This window comes from Rutilus rutilus, assembly GCF_951802725.1.
Source record: "Rutilus rutilus genome assembly, chromosome: 1".
Lineage (NCBI taxonomy): Eukaryota > Metazoa > Chordata > Actinopteri > Cypriniformes > Leuciscidae > Rutilus > Rutilus rutilus.
The window spans coordinates 59,625,298-59,645,481 of record NC_140209.1 but is presented as its reverse complement, the minus strand read 5'-3'; the positions used below and the strand labels follow the sequence as shown (position 1 = coordinate 59,645,481).

General features: G+C 34.6%; 1 protein-coding gene across 2 annotated transcripts in view; it reads left to right on the top strand.

Moving 5' to 3' along the window:
* The window catches only part of LOC311294657 (uncharacterized protein), a 94,781-nt gene that overhangs the window by 34,653 nt on the left and 39,944 nt on the right, over positions 1-20,184 (top strand). For both annotated transcript variants that reach the window (XM_084415648.1, XM_084415649.1), the window contains exons 2-6: positions 1,831-2,182; positions 2,267-3,890; positions 10,294-10,671; positions 14,009-14,464; positions 17,348-17,803. In XM_084415648.1, coding sequence (XP_084271774.1) covers positions 1,849-2,182; positions 2,267-3,890; positions 10,294-10,671; positions 14,009-14,464; positions 17,348-17,803 — 3,248 coding nt within the window. In that variant the 5' untranslated portion in view covers positions 1,831-1,848. The remainder of the gene's footprint in view (positions 1-1,830; positions 2,183-2,266; positions 3,891-10,293; positions 10,672-14,008; positions 14,465-17,347; positions 17,804-20,184) is intronic.

The following is a 20,184-nucleotide window of genomic DNA, read 5'->3' as shown; positions in this document are numbered from 1 at the left end:
GCAGTGTACATGAGCAGGAAAAATATGATTGAACGGACAGTTGGACAGAATGTTGTTGTTTTGTTTTTTGCTCTTGTGAAAGCCAGAATTTTAATTGATTTTAATTTCTACAAGTCAGTTAATGATCTTGCTTGTTTTGATTTGAAATGGTGTGACAAAGGAGCAGTGTGCTCTGTTGTTGAAGGAGAAGTGGTCTTTGCACACTTCTTATAATCATGTTTATTGAATCCATGGGTTTATTGTTAATCTGGTTTTGGTTTTTGTAATAAAGAGTAATTTAAATTCAATTCTCTCTCTCTCTCTCTCTCTCTCTCTCTCTCTCTCTCTCTCTCTCTCTCTCTCTCTCTCTCTCTCTCTCTCTCTCTCTCTCTCTCTCTCTCTCTCTTTCTCTTTCTCTTTCTCTCTCTCTCACCTAAAGTTATGCTTTACTGCAATTTAATTACAACTAAAATATAGTACAAAATTATTTGTTTCAAAATAGCACACTTGAAGTATACTGATAATTAGTCTGGCTGCAAATATACTTAGCATGTATTTGTTTAATTTTTTTTCACCAGGGAACTACCGTTCAAAGTTTCAGATCTGTACGATTTTTAAATGTTTTTAAAGAGAGTCTCTTCTGCTCACCAAGGCAGTCAAAAATAATACATTTAAAATAACTGTTTTCTATTTGAATATTTTTGAAAATGTAATTTATTCCTGTGATCAAAGCTGAATTTCAGCATCATTACTCCAGTCTTCAGTGTCACGTGATCCTTCAGAAATCACTCTGATATGATGATTTCAAGAAACATTTCTGATTATTATCAATGTTGAAAACAGTTGTGTATTTTTTTTTTTCAGGATTCTTTGATGAATAGAAAATGATAAAGAACAGCATTTATCTGAAATAGCAATCTTTTATATAAATGTTTTTACTGTCACATTTGATCAATTTAATGCATCCTTGCGGTATATTAATTAAAAAAAGTATAAACATTTTTTTTTTTTTATAAAATAAAAAAATCTTACGGACAGCATACTTTTGAATGGTAGTGTAAAATGTTACAAAAGCTTTCTATTTCAGATAAATGCTGTTCTTTTGAACTTTCATCAAAGAATCCTAATGTTTTCAACATTGATAATAATCAGAAATGTTTATTGATCATTAAATCATATTAGAAATATTTCTGAAGGATCATGTGGCACTGAAGACTGGAGTAGCCTAATGATGGTGAAAATTCAGCTTTGATCAGTAATTACTCTCCTGTTTTTCATATGACAACTTGAAGTTAAAGACAAGTTTACAACAGATATATTTTGTAATATATTACTTTTTTTTTATTATTATACTAATCATATTTTAGCCATTTAATTAAAGGAACATAATTAAATCATATCCTGGCTTGTCCCAGTTTTGTAATTGCATTGAATAGTGCCTGAGTTTTTGAAACTCCAAAAAGTGCATCCATCCATCATAAAAGTAATCCATACGACTCCAGTGGATTGATAAATGCCTTCTGAATCGAAACGTTGGGTTTTTAGAGAAACATATCCATATTTAAAACTTTATAAACTATAATCACTGGCTTCCAGCAAAGGCTGTATTCTCTGTGCTTCTGTGTTAGTCAATTCTCACAGTAAAAACTCACAGTGTTCGGTCTCTAGACTGGACACCAAAATAACCAATCATTAAAGAGGAATCACTGCATGTTTACAGAGAATTAGGTTCACATACACCTAGTGTATTAAGACTTTTTTCTACAGTGCTCTCCTGTGTGAAATTGCTCAAATGTGAACATTTGATAATTAATTGTAATGTTGTTTGAATACATCTGTCTTGTACCTCAGGTTTGAAAGGCCTGCAGCATGGCTTGTACACAGCAGTCTCCTACGGAGTACATCAGAAATACTTGGGCAAAACTGGTGACTGATATGAGAAATCTTCCTCTGATCATTGATAATCTTTATCAGAAGAGGGTTTTCAATTACCATGAGGTCGATGATCTCAAAGCCGAGAGGACAGAGTCTGATAAAGCCAGATGTATATTGGATTGGGTCACTAAAAAAGGCGAAGAGGCCAGTTATGAATTACTCAGGATTTTGGATGTCACTAAGAAGAAGACATTGCATCCTGATTTACACTCCTGGATCAGCTGTTTTCCCTTCAGATGGGAAGATACAGAGGTCAGCTATTCATTTGGTGAGTAGATAAATGAAAAAATACATTTTGTTGAAATTAACACAATTTCCAATACAAATTGTTATGGTTTTATTGCTGTTTTAGGTACAAAGCCCTGTCAAAACTACCAGTCAGCGCTCAAGAAGAAAGCAAAAAGGATTCTGAAGGACCAAAGGGAACATTGCTGTAAATATCGGGATGACAAGGCACAAGGAAACTTCCATTTTATACCTGTCGTTTTAGAGACAGACTCTGTGGTGAAAACTCCTCAATGCAAAATAAAAGGGAAAAATAAAAAATGCAAAAAGCTGCGGCCCAAAAAGCTGATCTCTTACATTCCTACTGAGCAACAAGCACTTTCACCTGTGGATCTGCTGAGATGCCAAGATAAGAACATCCTCCTCATCGGCAAACCTGGAATAGGAAAGACTACAGTTGTCCAGGAAATGTTGCATCTGTGGGCAGAGAAAGATGACCGAGAGCTGGACTACATGTTTTACATTGATGAAAGTGCTTTGGCTCACAGTTCTAGCATTGGCAATTTGGAGTCTTTTTTCTTTGACGTATATTTAAAGCCAATGGAAAAAGACAGAAAGGACGTGTTTCAAGATATTGAGGAAAACTCTGAGAATGTTGTCATTGTATTTGATGGCGTAGTCGATTTAGAAGAAAATTCCACCTTATGGAAGATCATGAACCACGAGCTCCTGCCTGATGCCAAGATTATAATAACATGCAGATCAGAGGTGGAATATGATCCACTTTTCTGCGACTGGCCGACACGGAAAGTGTATGTCCAAGGATTCAGTGAAGAGTCTATCAAAGCTTACCATCAGAAGATGTTGGGTCACGATCCTGTTCTTCTAGATGTTGTTTTGAAGAATCAAGAGCTGTTCAGTCTCAGCCATGTGCCAATGTATGCATTCATGATCGTAGACTTGATTCAATTTAAAAACAACAACGTTTTCAAACATCCAAACACAGTCACGGAAATGTACATCCACATTTTCCGTGTTGCTGGCAAGAAACAAATTGAGCAAATAGATAAATACTTGAAAGACAACAAAGATCAGGTTTATTTTTTGATGAAAGAGGCATTCAATGCAACTATGCAGAAAACCATAAACCTTATTAGCTGTGATGAGACACATATTTCTCGTGCGTTTCTGAAGATGATCACAACAAAAGACTCGCCAACATCTGCAACAACGTACTGTGCTTTTCTCCACAACACAATGCAGGAATTCTTCTCAGCTTTGTGGCTTCTTCTACATCCAGGTGAAATTGAGAAAGTCCTACAACTCTGTCAAACTGAGGAGAATAAACACATGAAACATGTTCTTCGTTTCTTATGTGGACTTCTGGGAGAACACAACATTAAACTCATCAAATGTCTCTTCCCAGAGGATCAGATAAAGAAAACATCTGACTGGTTCATTGAGAAGTTTTTGGAAACTTTCCTCCAACCTCAGAGTGAATGTGAAGAGTTTGATCTTCACTATGTGTGTCAGTGCTTGTATGAGCTCCAGTCTCCTAAAGCGTGTTTAATGTTTCTGGAGAAGATGGACCATCAGCTTGAGCCTGAAGAGGATCTTGACCCTCATCAGTGTTGTGCTTTGGCTTACGTGACCACTCAGTCCAGAGATAAAGAGGTTTATCTGAATCTGGAGGACTGTAACATGACTGACGCAGGAATGAACATGATGCTCAGCTGCTCACCCAAGATCAGGTACTGGAATAGGGGTGAAACGATAAATAGCAATATTTAAAAAAAATGTGACAACGTATTGTGGATGTAAAAAAATAATTCACAATCTATATTTTTTTTTTTTTAACTCCAAGACTGAGTTTACTGTATTTATAAGGTATAGTGGTCGACCGATATTGTTTTTTTGATGGCCGATGCCGATATCTTAGAGAGCAGGATGGTCGATATTTTACTTTATATTTATTTTAATCAATATTTTATACATTTTAAATAAATTAGAAAACATCTTTAAAATAAACATGCTTATACTTTAGATGGTAACTTCTTGAATCTGCAATCCTATTACAGTATTTTTCACAAATAAAGTAATTATTTAGAAGTAAGTAAAAAGGAAGAAAACTCTGTAACATTGCACTCAGTAATTTGGTAATATTGTTCGTACTGGTAATCATATTTTTTCAAATAAAGACAAGGTAACGCTAATATTACATACAGCACACAGTGAAAACGATATGAATATGACACAGTGAGCAATATAGCACAGCATATTTTAAAATGAAGGATTTAAAGTTTTTCGATCGCGTCTCCTGAAGCGGATCTTCTGTTCGCATTCACTCACTTCTCACGGACCGACCGTCACACGCAGTAACACGTTTATCAGGAGAATTTATTAGATATTCAGAGATTTGTTTAAATGATGTAGATGCTCATTTAGATGTATAAGATTTTATCTTCTTTCTGCTCCCTTTTGCACATGGGAATTTAAATTATCTAAAGAAGAAAATGAAATGTTTTGTGTTTTTACCATGGAGCAATAAAAAAAAATTAATTTGTGCTGAATGTTGACAGCAGGCTTGGGAGGATTACTTTAAAAATGTATTCCGTTACAGTTACAAATTACTTCATAAAAAAAGTATTCAGTAACGTAATCCAAGTACTATAATATGAAAGTAATGTAACTGATTACTTTTGGATTACTTCAAGGTCACGTATATAAATAAAGTCAAGCAAGAAGAAATATTATAAAAAAATATATAAAAAAACTTTTATTAAGAATTTGGCTCAGTGTACATTACAATATTTTCAAAATATACACACAGGCCTGAATATATATTTATGTAAAGGGCTATACAGACATCTAGTGGCTAATGTATGGTATTACAGATTATTTTGTTTTATTTGTAACTAATTTTTAACTTAAAAATAAAAACACAACATTTAAAATTTTTGCACAATCTACATATTAGTTTATTTTAAAATAGGCCTACATGTTGACTAAAGCCGTGATCTTTCTTAATTTGCCTGACTGAACTTGTGGCGTTGGCAGTGGGAGTTCCCCTACGACGTTACCTAGACAGCGAACATCCCGTTACGTGAGAAAAGATTAAGAAAGGACATTTTGAGTACTAAAAAAGATACTCTCCTAATTTCTACAAAATAGCAGCGGAATTTCCATGAATTAAAAGCGATTTTACCCGCAGGCAGCATCATTTCTACTAGCAGCAGTGATTCAATCTGCGTCTGAGGAGATTGTAGACAGCTGTTATTTGCGCATGCACCAGCGCGTGGCACACGTGAGGCATTACTGGCAACAGAACCAGGAACTACTGTATAATCAAGCAGCGCTTAATATAGTGTTATTATGCCAAAATACTTATTTATTTAGTTTTAAATGAAACCATTGTAATCCTGAAAGTATTCCCCCCTTTTTTTAAATGTAACTATAATCTGATTACTACGTTTTTTGACGTAACTGTAACGGATTACAGTTACTGGATTTTTGTTACATGTATTCCGTTACTCCCCAACCCTGGTTGACAGTAAATGAGAAAGTATTTTAGCCTAATTGTTTGCCTATAATACAAATAATATAAAAGCAACACTTTACTTTTTCGCATACCATTTACTTTCTTTGTTTACCAGTTCTGTCTAACAAAGTATTAAATATGTGTGATCAGGCGCTGCTGTTCTCTTCTCAGGCACTCTGGTGTTCTCAAAATAAAAGTCCGGAGCGCTGTCAAAATAAAAGTCAACACACAATCAGAAAAACGTATCGGCCAATGCCGATATTTTAAAAGTGCCAAATATCGGTTGCTATATCGACCTTGGCGATATATCGGTCGACCACTAATAAGGTATTATAAATACCTTCAGAATCATGCCCCATCTTTTATCATGCCCTATGTCATTTTAAACCATAAGATTTTCAATCATCACATTTTTTTATGAAACCTGAGAGATTTGTCCCTCTATTTAAAGTCAATTTCCCTGAAACTTAAAAGATCCAACAAGATCATAAAAACATTGTAAATAAAAAAAAATCAATCGATTGGTTTAATCCTAGTCTTCTGAAGAGACATGATCGCTTTATATGATGAACATAATTACTGATCAACACACATAGGCCTATTGTAGTAAACACAGACGTTCAAATATATGTATGTATGTGTGTGTGTGTGATGTGTGAGAATGACATGAGGGTGAGTAAATTAAGACAGTTTTTTTTTTTTTTTTTATTAACTAACCTCTTAACCTTTGGGAATATTTATTTTGACACGTTTAAAACTGTGATGATTGATTGCATTGTTCATCTGAAGCACACACTCATCACACTGAAAGCACAAACATCATTTCAATTAGTTCGTTTATAGTCTACTGCGTGCTCGTTGAGAAGTATATAGTTCAAAAGGCTAACACAGAGGAACACCTTTTTTCACATGATGTGCCATAGTTTTTATTGTTAATAACTGTTCTAAACGTAAGGCAGATCTGGGGCCTCATTTATAAAACTGTGCGTAGGAACCTTACTAAAAGTGTACGTACGCCAAAAATGGCGTACGCAAAAAAATATTCAGACTTATAAAACCGTGCGTACGCCAGTACCTGCGCAGAATTCACTTTATACATCCCAGTCAGCGGAAGATTGTGCGTACATGCGTCTCCACCCGAAATAACCATATATGGAGCTTACAACGCCTAGTTTTACTATGCAGATCCTCATCTACATATAATTTGCATATGATTATTCATCCACGTGATAACTTAAACGTTATCACGTGGATGAATAATCATATGCAAATGATATAAACGGTACAAGAAACATTACATTAATACAAATCAAGTAGTTATCCTTGCCTTGTTTTTGAATAGCCTACATAAATCAAATAGTGTAAAATACATTTCAGAGAAAGTTTTTCTCAATCTTTTCCACTTGCCGAATTGTATTTTTAATTGATTTATATTTTTAATGGAAACAGATAGGCCTTGGGCATTATTTACATGAAACTATTTTCTCAGACAATCTGGTATTATCATGATAAGCAATTATCTCTGTGGTTAAAACATTAAAGCACAGCACGCCACAGGAAAAGTGTTCAAAAACAATCGCATCCACAACAAATATTTCTATTGATTGAATTGAATATAAAAAAATGTTGTAACTTTTCAGTATGATTTCATGTTTAAGTGTTTAACTCCATAATTTGAATGGCATATTTAATCTAAATGTTTATATCAGAAGTAAAACATAGTTTAAATCATTATTTTATTTATTTAAACTGCGTCAGTTTCACTAAACGGCCCAACGCGCTCGCTGGCGCGGACATAAGAAGGAATGGATATTTGCTTCAAGTGACAGGCTTGGTGAGGGAAATTATATTTGTATTATCTTTCTGTATTATGTTTAATTTTAATTCTAAATTCTAAAAGTGACCAAAAAGACATTTAACTCCAACTCACCATCGGTGTCGCCAAACTGCTCCGTCTCCAAAATGTGCGTACGCATGGGTCAGAGTTTGCGTGTAGGTGCGCATATTTTCACGTCAAGTTTTTCTTCATAAATCCCACCTTTTGCGCAGGAACTGGCGTACGCATGTTTTCAGCCCCGTTTTGTGCGTACGCAAGCTTTATAAATGAGGCCCCTGGTCCGGCAACTTATTTTGCCTGCTGCCTGTTGGTATTTATTTACTTATTACTTTATTATATTGCTGTATGCCTGATGCAGCCAAATTATTTTGTAATTCGCCATTTGATAATAAACCTATCAGAAAGATAAAACCTCATCTCATCCCGATCCCCGGGCGAACAGCTTCTATTGTAGTGAACCGAGTTAATGACTGTGCTGAATTTAAGGGAACGAGAAGCACAGAGGTTCAATGTTGCAGTGAAAATGAACAATGATGCCCACTAGCGGGTGAATATATCTGTATCTGGGGAGTTTACTGTGTAGGCCTGAATATCTGTAACTCAACCGCTGTTTGTGCTAGATCTCTCAAAATATGATACATGGCAGCCACATTTTTCTGCTACAAATATAACTCACTTGGACATATACAAAACAATCACAGATTATGTGTGTTGATGTCAAATACAAAGAGTTCAGTAGTTACAATCTACCCCACAACTGGCGGGGGATAGATGCAACGAGAGGTCATTTGCTGAGGTAAGATTCACACTATTGCATTTTTAAGGACTTTAAATTTAGCACAAAAGCAATTGCGAATAAAGGTAATCCTCTGTGTTTGCCTTTTAAACCATATTCTTTTCGACGTCCACGCAGGAGACTATAAACGATGTAAAACAGTCTGCGGCCACCCCATGTGCTATGGTAGGGGAGCGCGGGGCACAACGTAACACGGGGCTAGTTGTAACACGCTTGTTTTAAATACTTCCGCACATGCTTGGATGACGAAACTTTGTGTATTTACTAGTTGCCATATCAACACTATACAGAAAAAAAAAATTCGCCAAAATTATAATTTTTTTTGAAGATATCCATAGACATTTATTAAACCATAGCAAAAGTAAAATTCTTACTTAAGTTAATTTTTCATCTCTATTTTTTGTTTATTTAAAATGAGACAAATCTGATATTATTTTAATCTCCAAGATGTTATTTAACAGTTGAGATAGTTCTTTAATGCTTCGCTAACAGAAGACACTAGCCGTGTTTAAATCCCAGTTGTGCAGGCGGGGCATGTTGTCACACTGCGTTACAATGTGCCCCTATTAGAAATATGCTATTATATTCTATACTTTTTTTTTTTTTTTGAGAAAACGTGAGAAAAGGGTGAATAAAGACTGAGAGTCAATGTTCAGAAATGACTAATTATTTATTTGTTTTGAACTATGTTGTATAGCTGTGTTTTCCTGCGTTCATAGTCAAAACTCAAAAATTAGTTTATATTTAATTATTAAAAATTGCCATTATTTTATATGAGAACGTTTTTTAATTGTATTTTATTTAGAAAATATTTTAGTTTGTTTTGCATATTTTTTTTTATTAGATCAGATAACATTTTAAGCTGTCATATGGTCATGTTACAATGTGCCCCTCGACATGTTACAATGTACCCCACCTATGGGGCATGTTGTCACATTTCACTTCCATTCTTTCGGGGTATATCAAGAAAAAAGTATATACTGTATTAATAAAACAAAAACACATAATTGTACTAGACATGTGGGAAATTAATGTGGGGGAAAAAAATACTCTGAACCATAAGTAGATTTACACAAACTGAGAAAGTCAAAAAGCGTTACTTTGTGCCCCGCTCTCCCCTACAGCCCACAGCGCAAAATGCAAGAAAAACGTCAGGACTGCACAAGCTAGCGGACGGTGCCATCAGCGATTGAGCGCAGAACACGCTTAGCATCTCAGCCAGGGATAGTTAGTTAAAGTTAAAGTCACCATGAAATCAAAATGAAATATTGCAGTGTTTATTATGAAATATTTATGTGCACATCACTTTTTTAAATCATGTGCCCTCGTAATCTTTATTCAGAATACCTTCCCCTCCTCCACGCACTGACATCTCTTCTCTGATGACGTGTTTACTGGCGTGAGGACGGGAAAATAAACTCCAGCAACCTCCTGTCACTCACATGAGATCAAAGCAGTGACAAACAGCAATCCAACAAGCAATTCCCGTTTCACTTGGATATATGTCACAATAAGGGGTGGAAAACGGTCACAACTTCCATATCATGCCGATTTTTAACACGTCTATTGTCAGTAAAAATCGGCTCACACTAACTGTTCTCTGCTAGTGCTGTAAGTTTGGGTCGCTTGTAACATGCGTTTAAAAAGGCAATATGTTTCAACTTTCTGCAATGAGATTTGTTATGAACTAAAGAGAAGCTCTAAGGTCTCCCCCAAAATAAAAGTTTAACATTTGAAAGCAAAGAAATTAAGACATAAATATTAGTATTATAATTTTACTGATGTTCTGTACATTTAAATTGTATTATTATCATTATTATTATTATGATTAAATGCCTTTATATTACAGTTCAAAATTATTGCCATAGTAATGTATTTCTTTATTAATTTGCTTAATTGTTATAATTTAAAAATTATTATTATTATTATTATTGTTATTATTATTAGTGTTGTTGTTATTGATATATGATTTCTGTGTTGCAGATTAAAGATTTGGAAAGAACCACTGAAGCAAATCGCATTCTTTCGAGAATTCTTCCATAAAGCATCTCAGTGCAATTGCTCCTCTTTTGAACTGAAACACAATAACAAGCCAGAACTGTGTGATTTCCTGCTGGATCTTTGCTCACATGTGAAGAACTATGAGACTCAAACAGGCAGGAGTTTCCTTCCAGCATTACAGTCAGTTTTCCAGTCACCTGATGTCTGGTTCATAGATCTCTCACAGAGAAAGACCTCCGTCCTCCTGGAAGTGCTGAAACTCCAGACAGAGAAGAAACCAGTAGAGCTGAAGGGATGTTCAGAGGAAGAGAGTGAAATGAAGAGTTTCCTTCAGTGTCTGTCCTACATCTCACAGCTGAGGTACCTGATACTGTACAGCCTTTTGCTCAACATATTTAAAAAAGCTGAAGCAGGTCTTTGTGTACTATTATGAATCATTAAAAAAATATATTGTTTTGTATTTACCTATAGATGCAGAACTGTGTAAAATTGATTGGAAAAACAACAAAAACCTTATTATTAGGGTCACAGAGAAGCTGGAAAATAGTCAGGAAAAATAAACACAGGTTCTAGAAACCTCAACTAACATTCGTAGCAAATTAGCTCAAAAAGGAAACCGTACGATCTTCTTATCAACTCTTGAGAAAGATTATTCTTCTGGTCATGAAGAATAACTTTTCTATTCTATTAGATTACTAACTAAAGTACTCAACAGTGTAAAAGCTTATGGCTAAAGATCAAACATTCAAACATATGATCTGTGAGCAGCAACAGAGACAAGTGTATAATAGTTTTTAATAAATGAAACTATAAATACATACGACTACGTGTAAAAGAGAATACATATATACAGAATAACGAAAAGTAAAGAAAGAAAGAGAGAGGAGATCAAGGAATGGCAAATTTAAAAGTTTAAAAGGTTTACTTAAAGCGGGGCTCAGTAACTTCGGGATTTCTTCGCTGTATTCTCGCTTTTTGCTCACACACAGCAAAAACTCCGGTGTTAAATTAACACTCCTGGGAGTGTATATGAGTCCACACTCAAGAGTGTAAAGTGTTAAAATATGAGTGTTAAATTAACACTCAAGAGTGTTGAAGTTAATGAGATAAATAAGTGATTAATTGAGTGATGATTGAGCATTATTGAAGACACCTGATGTTAACAAGCAGAATCACTGAAGGAAAAAATCACAAATTGTAAGCCACCGTTATGGTGATCAGTGTTTGCTTTAGTTGGGCTCTTGACCCTTATATGCTTACTTTAGATTTTGTTTGGCTGTTGTATCTGAGTTATAACTGACAGATGAACAAAGAAAAAAAGTGATCTGATGGTGTTGGTTATGTTATGACAATCATCATTTGAACTTGATCACTGAACTCATTAAGATCCTTCTTTCTGATGTAGATGTATGTTGTTGATCACAGAACAACTGTGATTCTGCATAAATATCCAGAATTTTAGATATTATACAAAGGATTTCTTAAAAGCTGTTTTGAAAAAAATAAATAAAAAAACTTTCTTTTAGGCACACACAGACATCAAGATTCAGTCTATGCATCTCAACAATGGTGACGAGCAGAATATTCAATTAGGAAAAGTAAATTACATGGGCAATTCAGATCATAATTTATTCATACCGCAATGCATGATGGGAGCCATTAATGAGTTGTGATTGGTGGCAGCCACTGCAACATGCTTTATTATTGTCACCATTGTTGAGATTCACAGGCTGATTATTGATGTCTGTGTTTCTAAATTAATTCATTTGAAAGTCTTTTGATCAGAACAATGTTTATTAAATATTTTGTTTTATATGAAAAATACTGAAAATCATATGCTGTAGAATCACAGAGCTTTTGTAATTAACAAGATTAACCAAACTATCTCAATAAGTTTCGTTTTTCGGATCACAACATGATTACGTCAAAACATAACCAATGCCATCAGATCACATTGTCTTTTTGTTCATCTGACTGTTATAAATCAATAACAGCAGACAAGCAAAATTTAAAGTAAACATATAAGGGTCAAGAGCCCAACTAAAGCAAACACCGATCACCATAATGGTGACAATTTGTGATTTTTCTCCTTCAGTGATTCTGCTTGTTAATATCAGGTGTCTTCAATAATGCTCAATCATCACTAAACTAATCACTTAATTATGTCATTAACTTTAACACTCTTGAGTGTTAATTTAACACTCATATTTTAACACTTTACACTCTTGAGTGTGGACTCATATACACTCCAGGGAGTGTTAATTTAACACTGGAGTTTTTGCTGTGCAGGTTTGTCTCTAGAGCTCCCCCCACAGCTTCGGAATAGATATTTGACAACACTGTTGTAAAAACCCGTTGGCTATTCTCAGACACCAGAGGCTAGTAGATCAACGACATCAAAGCAGATGGGACATTCTTTAAAACGTCTTCTTCATTCGGGTTCGAACAGCGTGAGTGAGCGCAATAATGACAGCATTTTAGCAGATTTCTTTTGGCCGTAAAGCAATTGTTTACATCGCGAGACCTGATATCACGCGATACTTCCTGACGCGGTGGCAGGCGGCCCGCCGGCTCAAAGTTGCAAGTGCGTATTTTCCGCTCACGGGCACCAGGGGGGTGCGAAACGACCACCATTCAACCCGAAATAAGTAATGTAACCATTCCAATGACTCCGAAGCTGTTCAGTTAAGGTAAAAAAGTTACTTAGTTCACCTTTAAAAGCAAAGTTGCTGAAAATCAAGATGTTGTCTCATCCGAAGGACAGGAAAAAGAGCAGACAGGGAAGAAGGAATGAGTGAAAATGAGCTATTGTCATCGTCCTTTAAGGATAAATCAGTCCACACCTATTTTGGCTGAGATGACCAATAGTAGTTAGGAACGTTTAGCGGGAGAGAGTTTCTTTGTCTGCTTCTGACAGCCTAATCTGCATGTTTAGTGATGATGTCAGAATTGCTCATTTTTACTCCAAAGGATGGTAAAAATTGTATTATACATTTTATTGTAACACTAAACATTGTTAATTAAGGTGTAACGAGAGGAATAATTCGATACCAAGAAAGATATGGCTGGAAGATCTCAAAGCAGAGAAACATTCTTACACTTGACTATAAGCACTTAGAGTTTAACTAACACAACTAGACAGTTGTACCTAGGCTAATATAAGCTGGGGACATTCATACACACAGGAATATATCATATACATTCTGGGATGACTCAATTATGAGTTAAATGGAAAGAATGTCTCTGTATATTAGGTGTGTTTCTCCAGTTTCCCGTTTCAATGTTCTTTCGTTCCTGGCGTGAGAGGGAAGTTGAGTTGATTCAGATCTTTTTGACGCTCACGAAGGTGTTTCTGTTCAGCCTCTGCCAGGACACTAAAGTGACAATGGGGGCAAGTTGATCCAGACTCATCGGCGCTAGGCCTGTAATTTACATGAAGTCCAAAAAGGTTAAAAGCTTTCTGAAGTTTAGAACTGAATCGGTCATCGTGATTCAGTCCAGACGCTACACGTTATACTGTAAATGGACCTTGGGGGAAAAGTGTAATAAATGTCATTAGATTCTGTCCTCTTATATAAATGTTGCTTTTATGTTTCTTCTTATCAGAATACTTGTTTGTATGTACTATATATTTGATTTATAAATGCTGTATGTTGTCATAAATGAATGAGATTTTTATTTCTCTATATGTCATCAGGTTTAGGTTTATGTTCTATTATGATGAAGAGATGAAGTCTGCAGTGAAATTCCTGCTGAATCTCAGTGTTGCTGCAGTTGAAAATGTCACAGTTACAGGAACAAGATTCTCTACTCTGCTGTCGTCTGTGTGCAGTTACAAAACCTTCCCTGTTGATGAAAAGTGGTATGATGATGATGCTTATCTTGTTGATCAGAGTGATTTCCTGCTGGATCTTTGCTCACATGTGAAGAACTATGAGACTCAAACAGGCAGGAGTTTCCTTCCAGCATTACAGTCAGTTTTCCAGTCACCTGATGTCTGGATCATAGATCTCTCACAGAGAAAGACCTCCGTCCTCCTGGAAGTGCTGAAACTCCAGACAGAGAAGAAACCAGTAGAGCTGAGAAGATGTTCAGAGGAAGAGAGTGAAATGAAGAGTTTCCTTCAGTGTCTGTCCTACATCTCACAGCTGAGGTACCTGAACTTTTGGATATTCACTTACTGTACCTACTTCTCAATCAGTGTCACTTCACTGTAGTTTGAATCGGTTTGAATCTGCACACATTTAATGTTTACGAACTCGATTTCGAAGTCAACAAAACTAGAACAGATTTACTTGATATACATTAGAAGATTGTAATAGTAACCAAACTTTTTTCTTTCAATGAAATTAATATACTATACTTTAGTTTAATAATTAGCAATGGCACAACAGGGCAAAATGAAAGATTAGATAGGACTGAGTTTACTATACATTTTGTTCAATATGTTGGTATACCAATATGGTATACATTATGCAGTAAGTATACTAATGTCAATATGTACTAGTAGTAAACTTGTAAGTGTACTATTTGAATACCGCTTGGGACTAAATTGGCCCACTTTTAGTATATAAAAGTATATGTTTAAGTGTACTATAAGTGTAACAGTGGTAAACTTTAAGTGCACAACTAGTTCATAATTACGTTTCTCTTTTGTACTGCAAGTGAACTTATGGGTATACTAGAAGTTTACTATTTTAATACTTGTAGCAAATTTTTAGTTAATGAAAGTACACTTTGAAGTATACTCTCAGTAAACTACTAGTTTAGTATTTTTATACTGCAAGTTTTCTTTAAGTGAACTTAACATTATACTTATAGTTTACTATTTATATATTATTTTTGCAGTTGCAGTAGGCCTATATGCCACTATGTTCAAATGTTATTTTTTTATACTTGAAAAATACCTTTAACTGTACTTTAATTTTAAAAACATTTTATTAGCTTCATGCATCCTTTTTCATCAACACTTGAATGTTGGTAAGTTTCATAAAGAAAGGCAACATTTTAAAAAAGTTGAGAAAATCTAATTTTTGTCAAAGACTACGCCTTGATCAGATTCAGAAACGTGATCAAACACAGATAGCGTAGATCGATGTTGTATTTTATACTAGTACTAATAAAAGGAAAACGCAGCTGAACAAGCGTGCAGAAGCTCATCACTCCATTCTTTTATTCTGCTTCTTTTTTACCTCAACACTCCAAGTTAATAGCGACCCCTAGTGGCAGAGCATATTAATCCAGCATAACATTTTAAGCCAACACAACAATCGAGTCAACACCCCCCAAAGTGTCACTGTCGTTTTCTCTTCATGTGTTACGCTTCATTTCATTTGGAAACATTAGTCAGTTTTGATTTACACGCTGTTTAATGTTTGATCATGATCACGTTATTTTTCCATTTGAGTGAGCAATCTTCTATCACTTGTTTCAGCTTCTTCTTCTTCTGTGTTTTGATCTGGAGATTCTGTACTAGAAGTAGTGTCATAGCGCCCCCTACCGTATAACAGTGAAGATATGGATAGCTGGAAAATTCAGTCAATGAGTAAAGTAGAATTAAAGTCAATTCCGATGTGCACTACCAGTGGACTAGCCTACACAAAAATTCAGATACACAGAATTAGAAACATATGTTTTATATCAATATTTTCAAAAAATAATATACAAAAATAATCAAATAATCAAAAATATAATCAAAAAATAATATTTAATTTCTTAATCAATATTATTTATATTTAATAGGCTATTCGATCAAAAGAGTTAACACAACTACAAGCCTACTTTGAATACTTAATTATACTTTTAAGTATATCTTGATCAAATGATTGAGTAAAAGTACAGGCCAAATATACTTGGACTTTTTTCTCAGAATAAGTCAAGTACACGTGTAATTTTAAGTATATTTCTGAGAAGTACATAAAGTATATTTTTCAGAAGTATATAAAAAGTAGACTGAAAGTATGCTTTCTTATTTTTAGTTTTAAAAGAAGTATACTAATAGCACACTTGAATAAACTTCTTTTTCGTAAGAGTAGACTTCGTTCAATCTGTAAAACTTCAGCAAAGTTGCTGAAAATCAAGAAGATGTCTCATCCGAAGGACAGGAAAAAGAGCAGACAGGGAAGAAGGAATGAGTGAAAATGAGCTATTGTTATCGTCCTTTAAGGATAAATCAGTCCACACCTATTTTGGCTGAGATGACCAATAGTAGTTAGGAACGTTTAGCGGGAGAGAGTTTCTTTGTCTGCTTCTGACAGCCTAATCTGCATGTTTAGTGATGATGTCAGAATTGCTCATTTTTACTCCAAAGGATGGTAAAAATAGTATTATACATTTTATTGTAACACTAAACATTGTTAATTAAGGTGTAACGAGAGGAATAATTCGATACCAAGAAAGATATGGCTGGAAGATCTCAAAGCAGAGAAACATTCTTACACTTGACTATAAGCACTTAGAGTTTAACTAACACAACTAGACAGTTGTACCTAGGCTAATATAAGCTGGGGACATTCATACACACAGGAATATATCATATACATTCTGGGATGACTCAATTATGAGTTAAATGGAAAGAATGTCTCTGTATATTAGGTGTGTTTCTCCAGTTTCCCGTTTCAATGTTCTTTCGTTCCTGGCGTGAGAGGGAAGTTGAGTTGATTCAGATCTTTTTGACGCTCACGAAGGTGTTTCTGTTCAGCCTCTGCCAGGACACTAAAGTGACAATGGGGGCAAGTTGATCCAGACTCATCGGCGCTAGGCCTGTGATTTACATGAAGTCCAAAAAGGTTAAAAGCTTTCTGAAGTTTAGAACTGAATCGGTCATCGTGATTCAGTCCAGACGCTACACGTTATACTGTAAATGGACCTTGGGGAAAAGTGTAATAAAGGTCATTAGATTCTGTCCTCTTATATAAATGTTGCTTTTATGTTTCTTCTTATCAGAATACTTGTTTGTATGTACTATATATTTGATTTATAAATGCTGTATGTTGTCATAAATGAATGAGATTTTTATTTCTCTATATGTCATCAGGTTTAGGTTTATGTTCTATTATGATGAAGAGATGAAGTCTGCAGTGAAATTCCTGCTGAATCTCAGTGTTGCTGCAGTTGAAAATGTCACAGTTACAGGAACAAGATTCTCTACTCTGCTGTCGTCTGTGTGCAGTTACAAAACCTTCCCTGTTGATGAAAAGTGGTATGATGATGATGCTTATCTTGTTGATCAGAGTGATTTCCTGCTGGATCTGTACTCACATGTGAAGAACTATGAGACTCAAACAGGCAGGAGTTTCCTTCCAGCATTACAGTCAGTTTTCCAGTCATCTGATGTCTGGATCATAGATCTCTCACAGAGAAAGACCTCCGTCCTCCTGGAAGTGCTGAAACTCCAGACAGAGAAGAAACCAGTAGAGCTGAGAAGATGTTCAGAGGAAGAGAGTGAAATGAAGAGTTTCCTTCAGTGTCTGTCCTACATCTCACAGCTGAGGTACCTGAACTTTTGGATATTCACTTACTGTACCTACTTCTCAATCAGTGTCACTTCACTGTAGTTTGAATCGGTTTGAATCTGCACACATTTAATGTCTACGAACTCGATTTCGAAGTCAACAAAACTAGAACAGATTTACTTGATATACATTAGAAGATTGTAATAGTAACCAAACTTTTTTCTTTCAATGAAATTAATATGCTATACTTTAGTTTAATAATTAGCAATGGCACAACAGGGCAAAATGAAAGATTAGATAGGACTGAGTTTACTATACATTTTGTTCAATATGTTGGTATACCAATATGGTATACATTATGCAGTAAGTATACTAATGTCAATATGTACTAGTAGTAAACTTGTAAGTGTACTATTTTAATACCGCATGGGACTAAATTGGCCCACTTTTAGTATATAAAAGTATATGTTTAAGTGTACTATAAGTGTAACAGTGGTAAACTTTAAGTGCACAACTAGTTCATAATTACGTTTCTCTTTTGTACTGCAAGTGAACTTATGGGTATACTAGAAGTTTACTATTTTAATACTTGTAGCAAATTTTTAGTTAATGAAAGTACACTTTGAAGTATACTCTCAGTAAACTACTAGTTTAGTATTTTTATACTTGCAAGTTTTATTTTAGTGTACTCTCAGTAAACTACTAGTTAAATATTTTTATACTACAAGTTTTCTTTAAGTGAACTTAACATTATACTTATAGTTTACTATTTATATATTATTTTTGCAGTTGCAGTAGGCCTATATGCCACTATGTTCAAATGTTATTTTTTATACTTGAAAAATACCTTTAACTGTACTTTAATTTTAAAAACATTTTATTAGCTTCATGCATCCTTTTTCATCAACACTTGAATGTTGGTAAGTTTCATAAAGAAAGGCAACATTTTAAACAAGTTGAGAAAATCTCATTTTTGACAAAGACTACGCCTTGATCAGATTCAGAAACGTGATCAAACACAGATAGCGTAGATCGAGTCAAAGCCTCACAGTCGTTTTCTCTTCATGTGTTACGCTTCATTTCATTTGGAAACATTAGTCAGTTTTGATTTACAAGCTGTTTAATGTTTGATCATGATCACGTTATTTTCCATTTGAGTGAGCAATCTTCTATCACTTGTTTCAGCTTCTGCTTCTTCTGTGTTTTGATCTGGAGATTCTGTACTAGAAGTAGTGTCATAGCGCCCCCTACCGTATAACAGTGAAGATATGGATAGCTGGAAAATTCAGTCAATGAGTAAAGTAGAATTAAAGTCAATTCCTATGTACACTACCAGTGGACTAGCCTACACAAAAATTCAGATAGACAGAATTAGAAACATATCTGTTTTATATCAATATTTTAATCAATATTTTCAAAAAATAATATACAAAAATAATCAAAAATATAATAAAAAAATAATATTTAAATTTCTTAATCAATATTATTTATATTTAATAGGCTATTCGATCAAACGAGTTAACACAACTACAAGCCAAGTATACTTTGAATACTTAATTCTAATTTTAAGTATATCTTGATCAAATGATTGAGTACAAGTACAGGCCAAATATACTTAGACTTTTCTCTCAGTATAAGTCAAGTACACGTGTAATTTTAAGTATATTTCTGAGAAGTACATAAAGTATATTTTTGAGAAGTATATAAAAAGTAGACTGAAAGTATGCTTTCTTATTTTTAGTTTTAAAAGAAGTATACTAATAGCACACTTGAATAAACTTCTTTTTCGTAAGAGTAGACTTCGTTCAATCTGTAAAACTTCAGCAAAGTTGCTGAAAATCAAGAAGATGTCTCATCCGAAGGACAGGAAAAAGAGCAGACAGGGAAGAAGGAATGAGTGAAAATGAGCTATTGTCCTTGTCCTTTAAGGATAAATCAGTCCACACCTATTTTGGCTGAAATGACCAATAGTAGTTAGGAACGTTTAGCGGGAGAGAGTTTCTTTGTCTGCTTCTGACAGCCTAATCTGCATGTTTAGTGATGATGTCAGAATTGCTCATTTTTACTCCAAAGGATGGTAAAAATAGTATTATACATTTTATTGTAACACTAAACACATTGTTAATTAAGGTGTAACGAGAGGAATATTTCGATACCAAGAAAGATATGGCTGGAAGATCTCAAAGCAGAGAAACATTCTTACACTTGACTATAAGCACTTAGAGTTTAACTAACACAACTAGAAAGTTGTACCTAGGCTAATATAAGCTGGGGACATTCATACACACAGGAATATATCATATACATTCTGGGATGACTCAATTATGAGTTAAATGGGAAGAATGTCTCTGTATATTAGGTGTGTTTCTCCAGTTTCCCGTTTCAATGTTCTTTCGTTCCTGGCGTGAGAGGGAAGTTG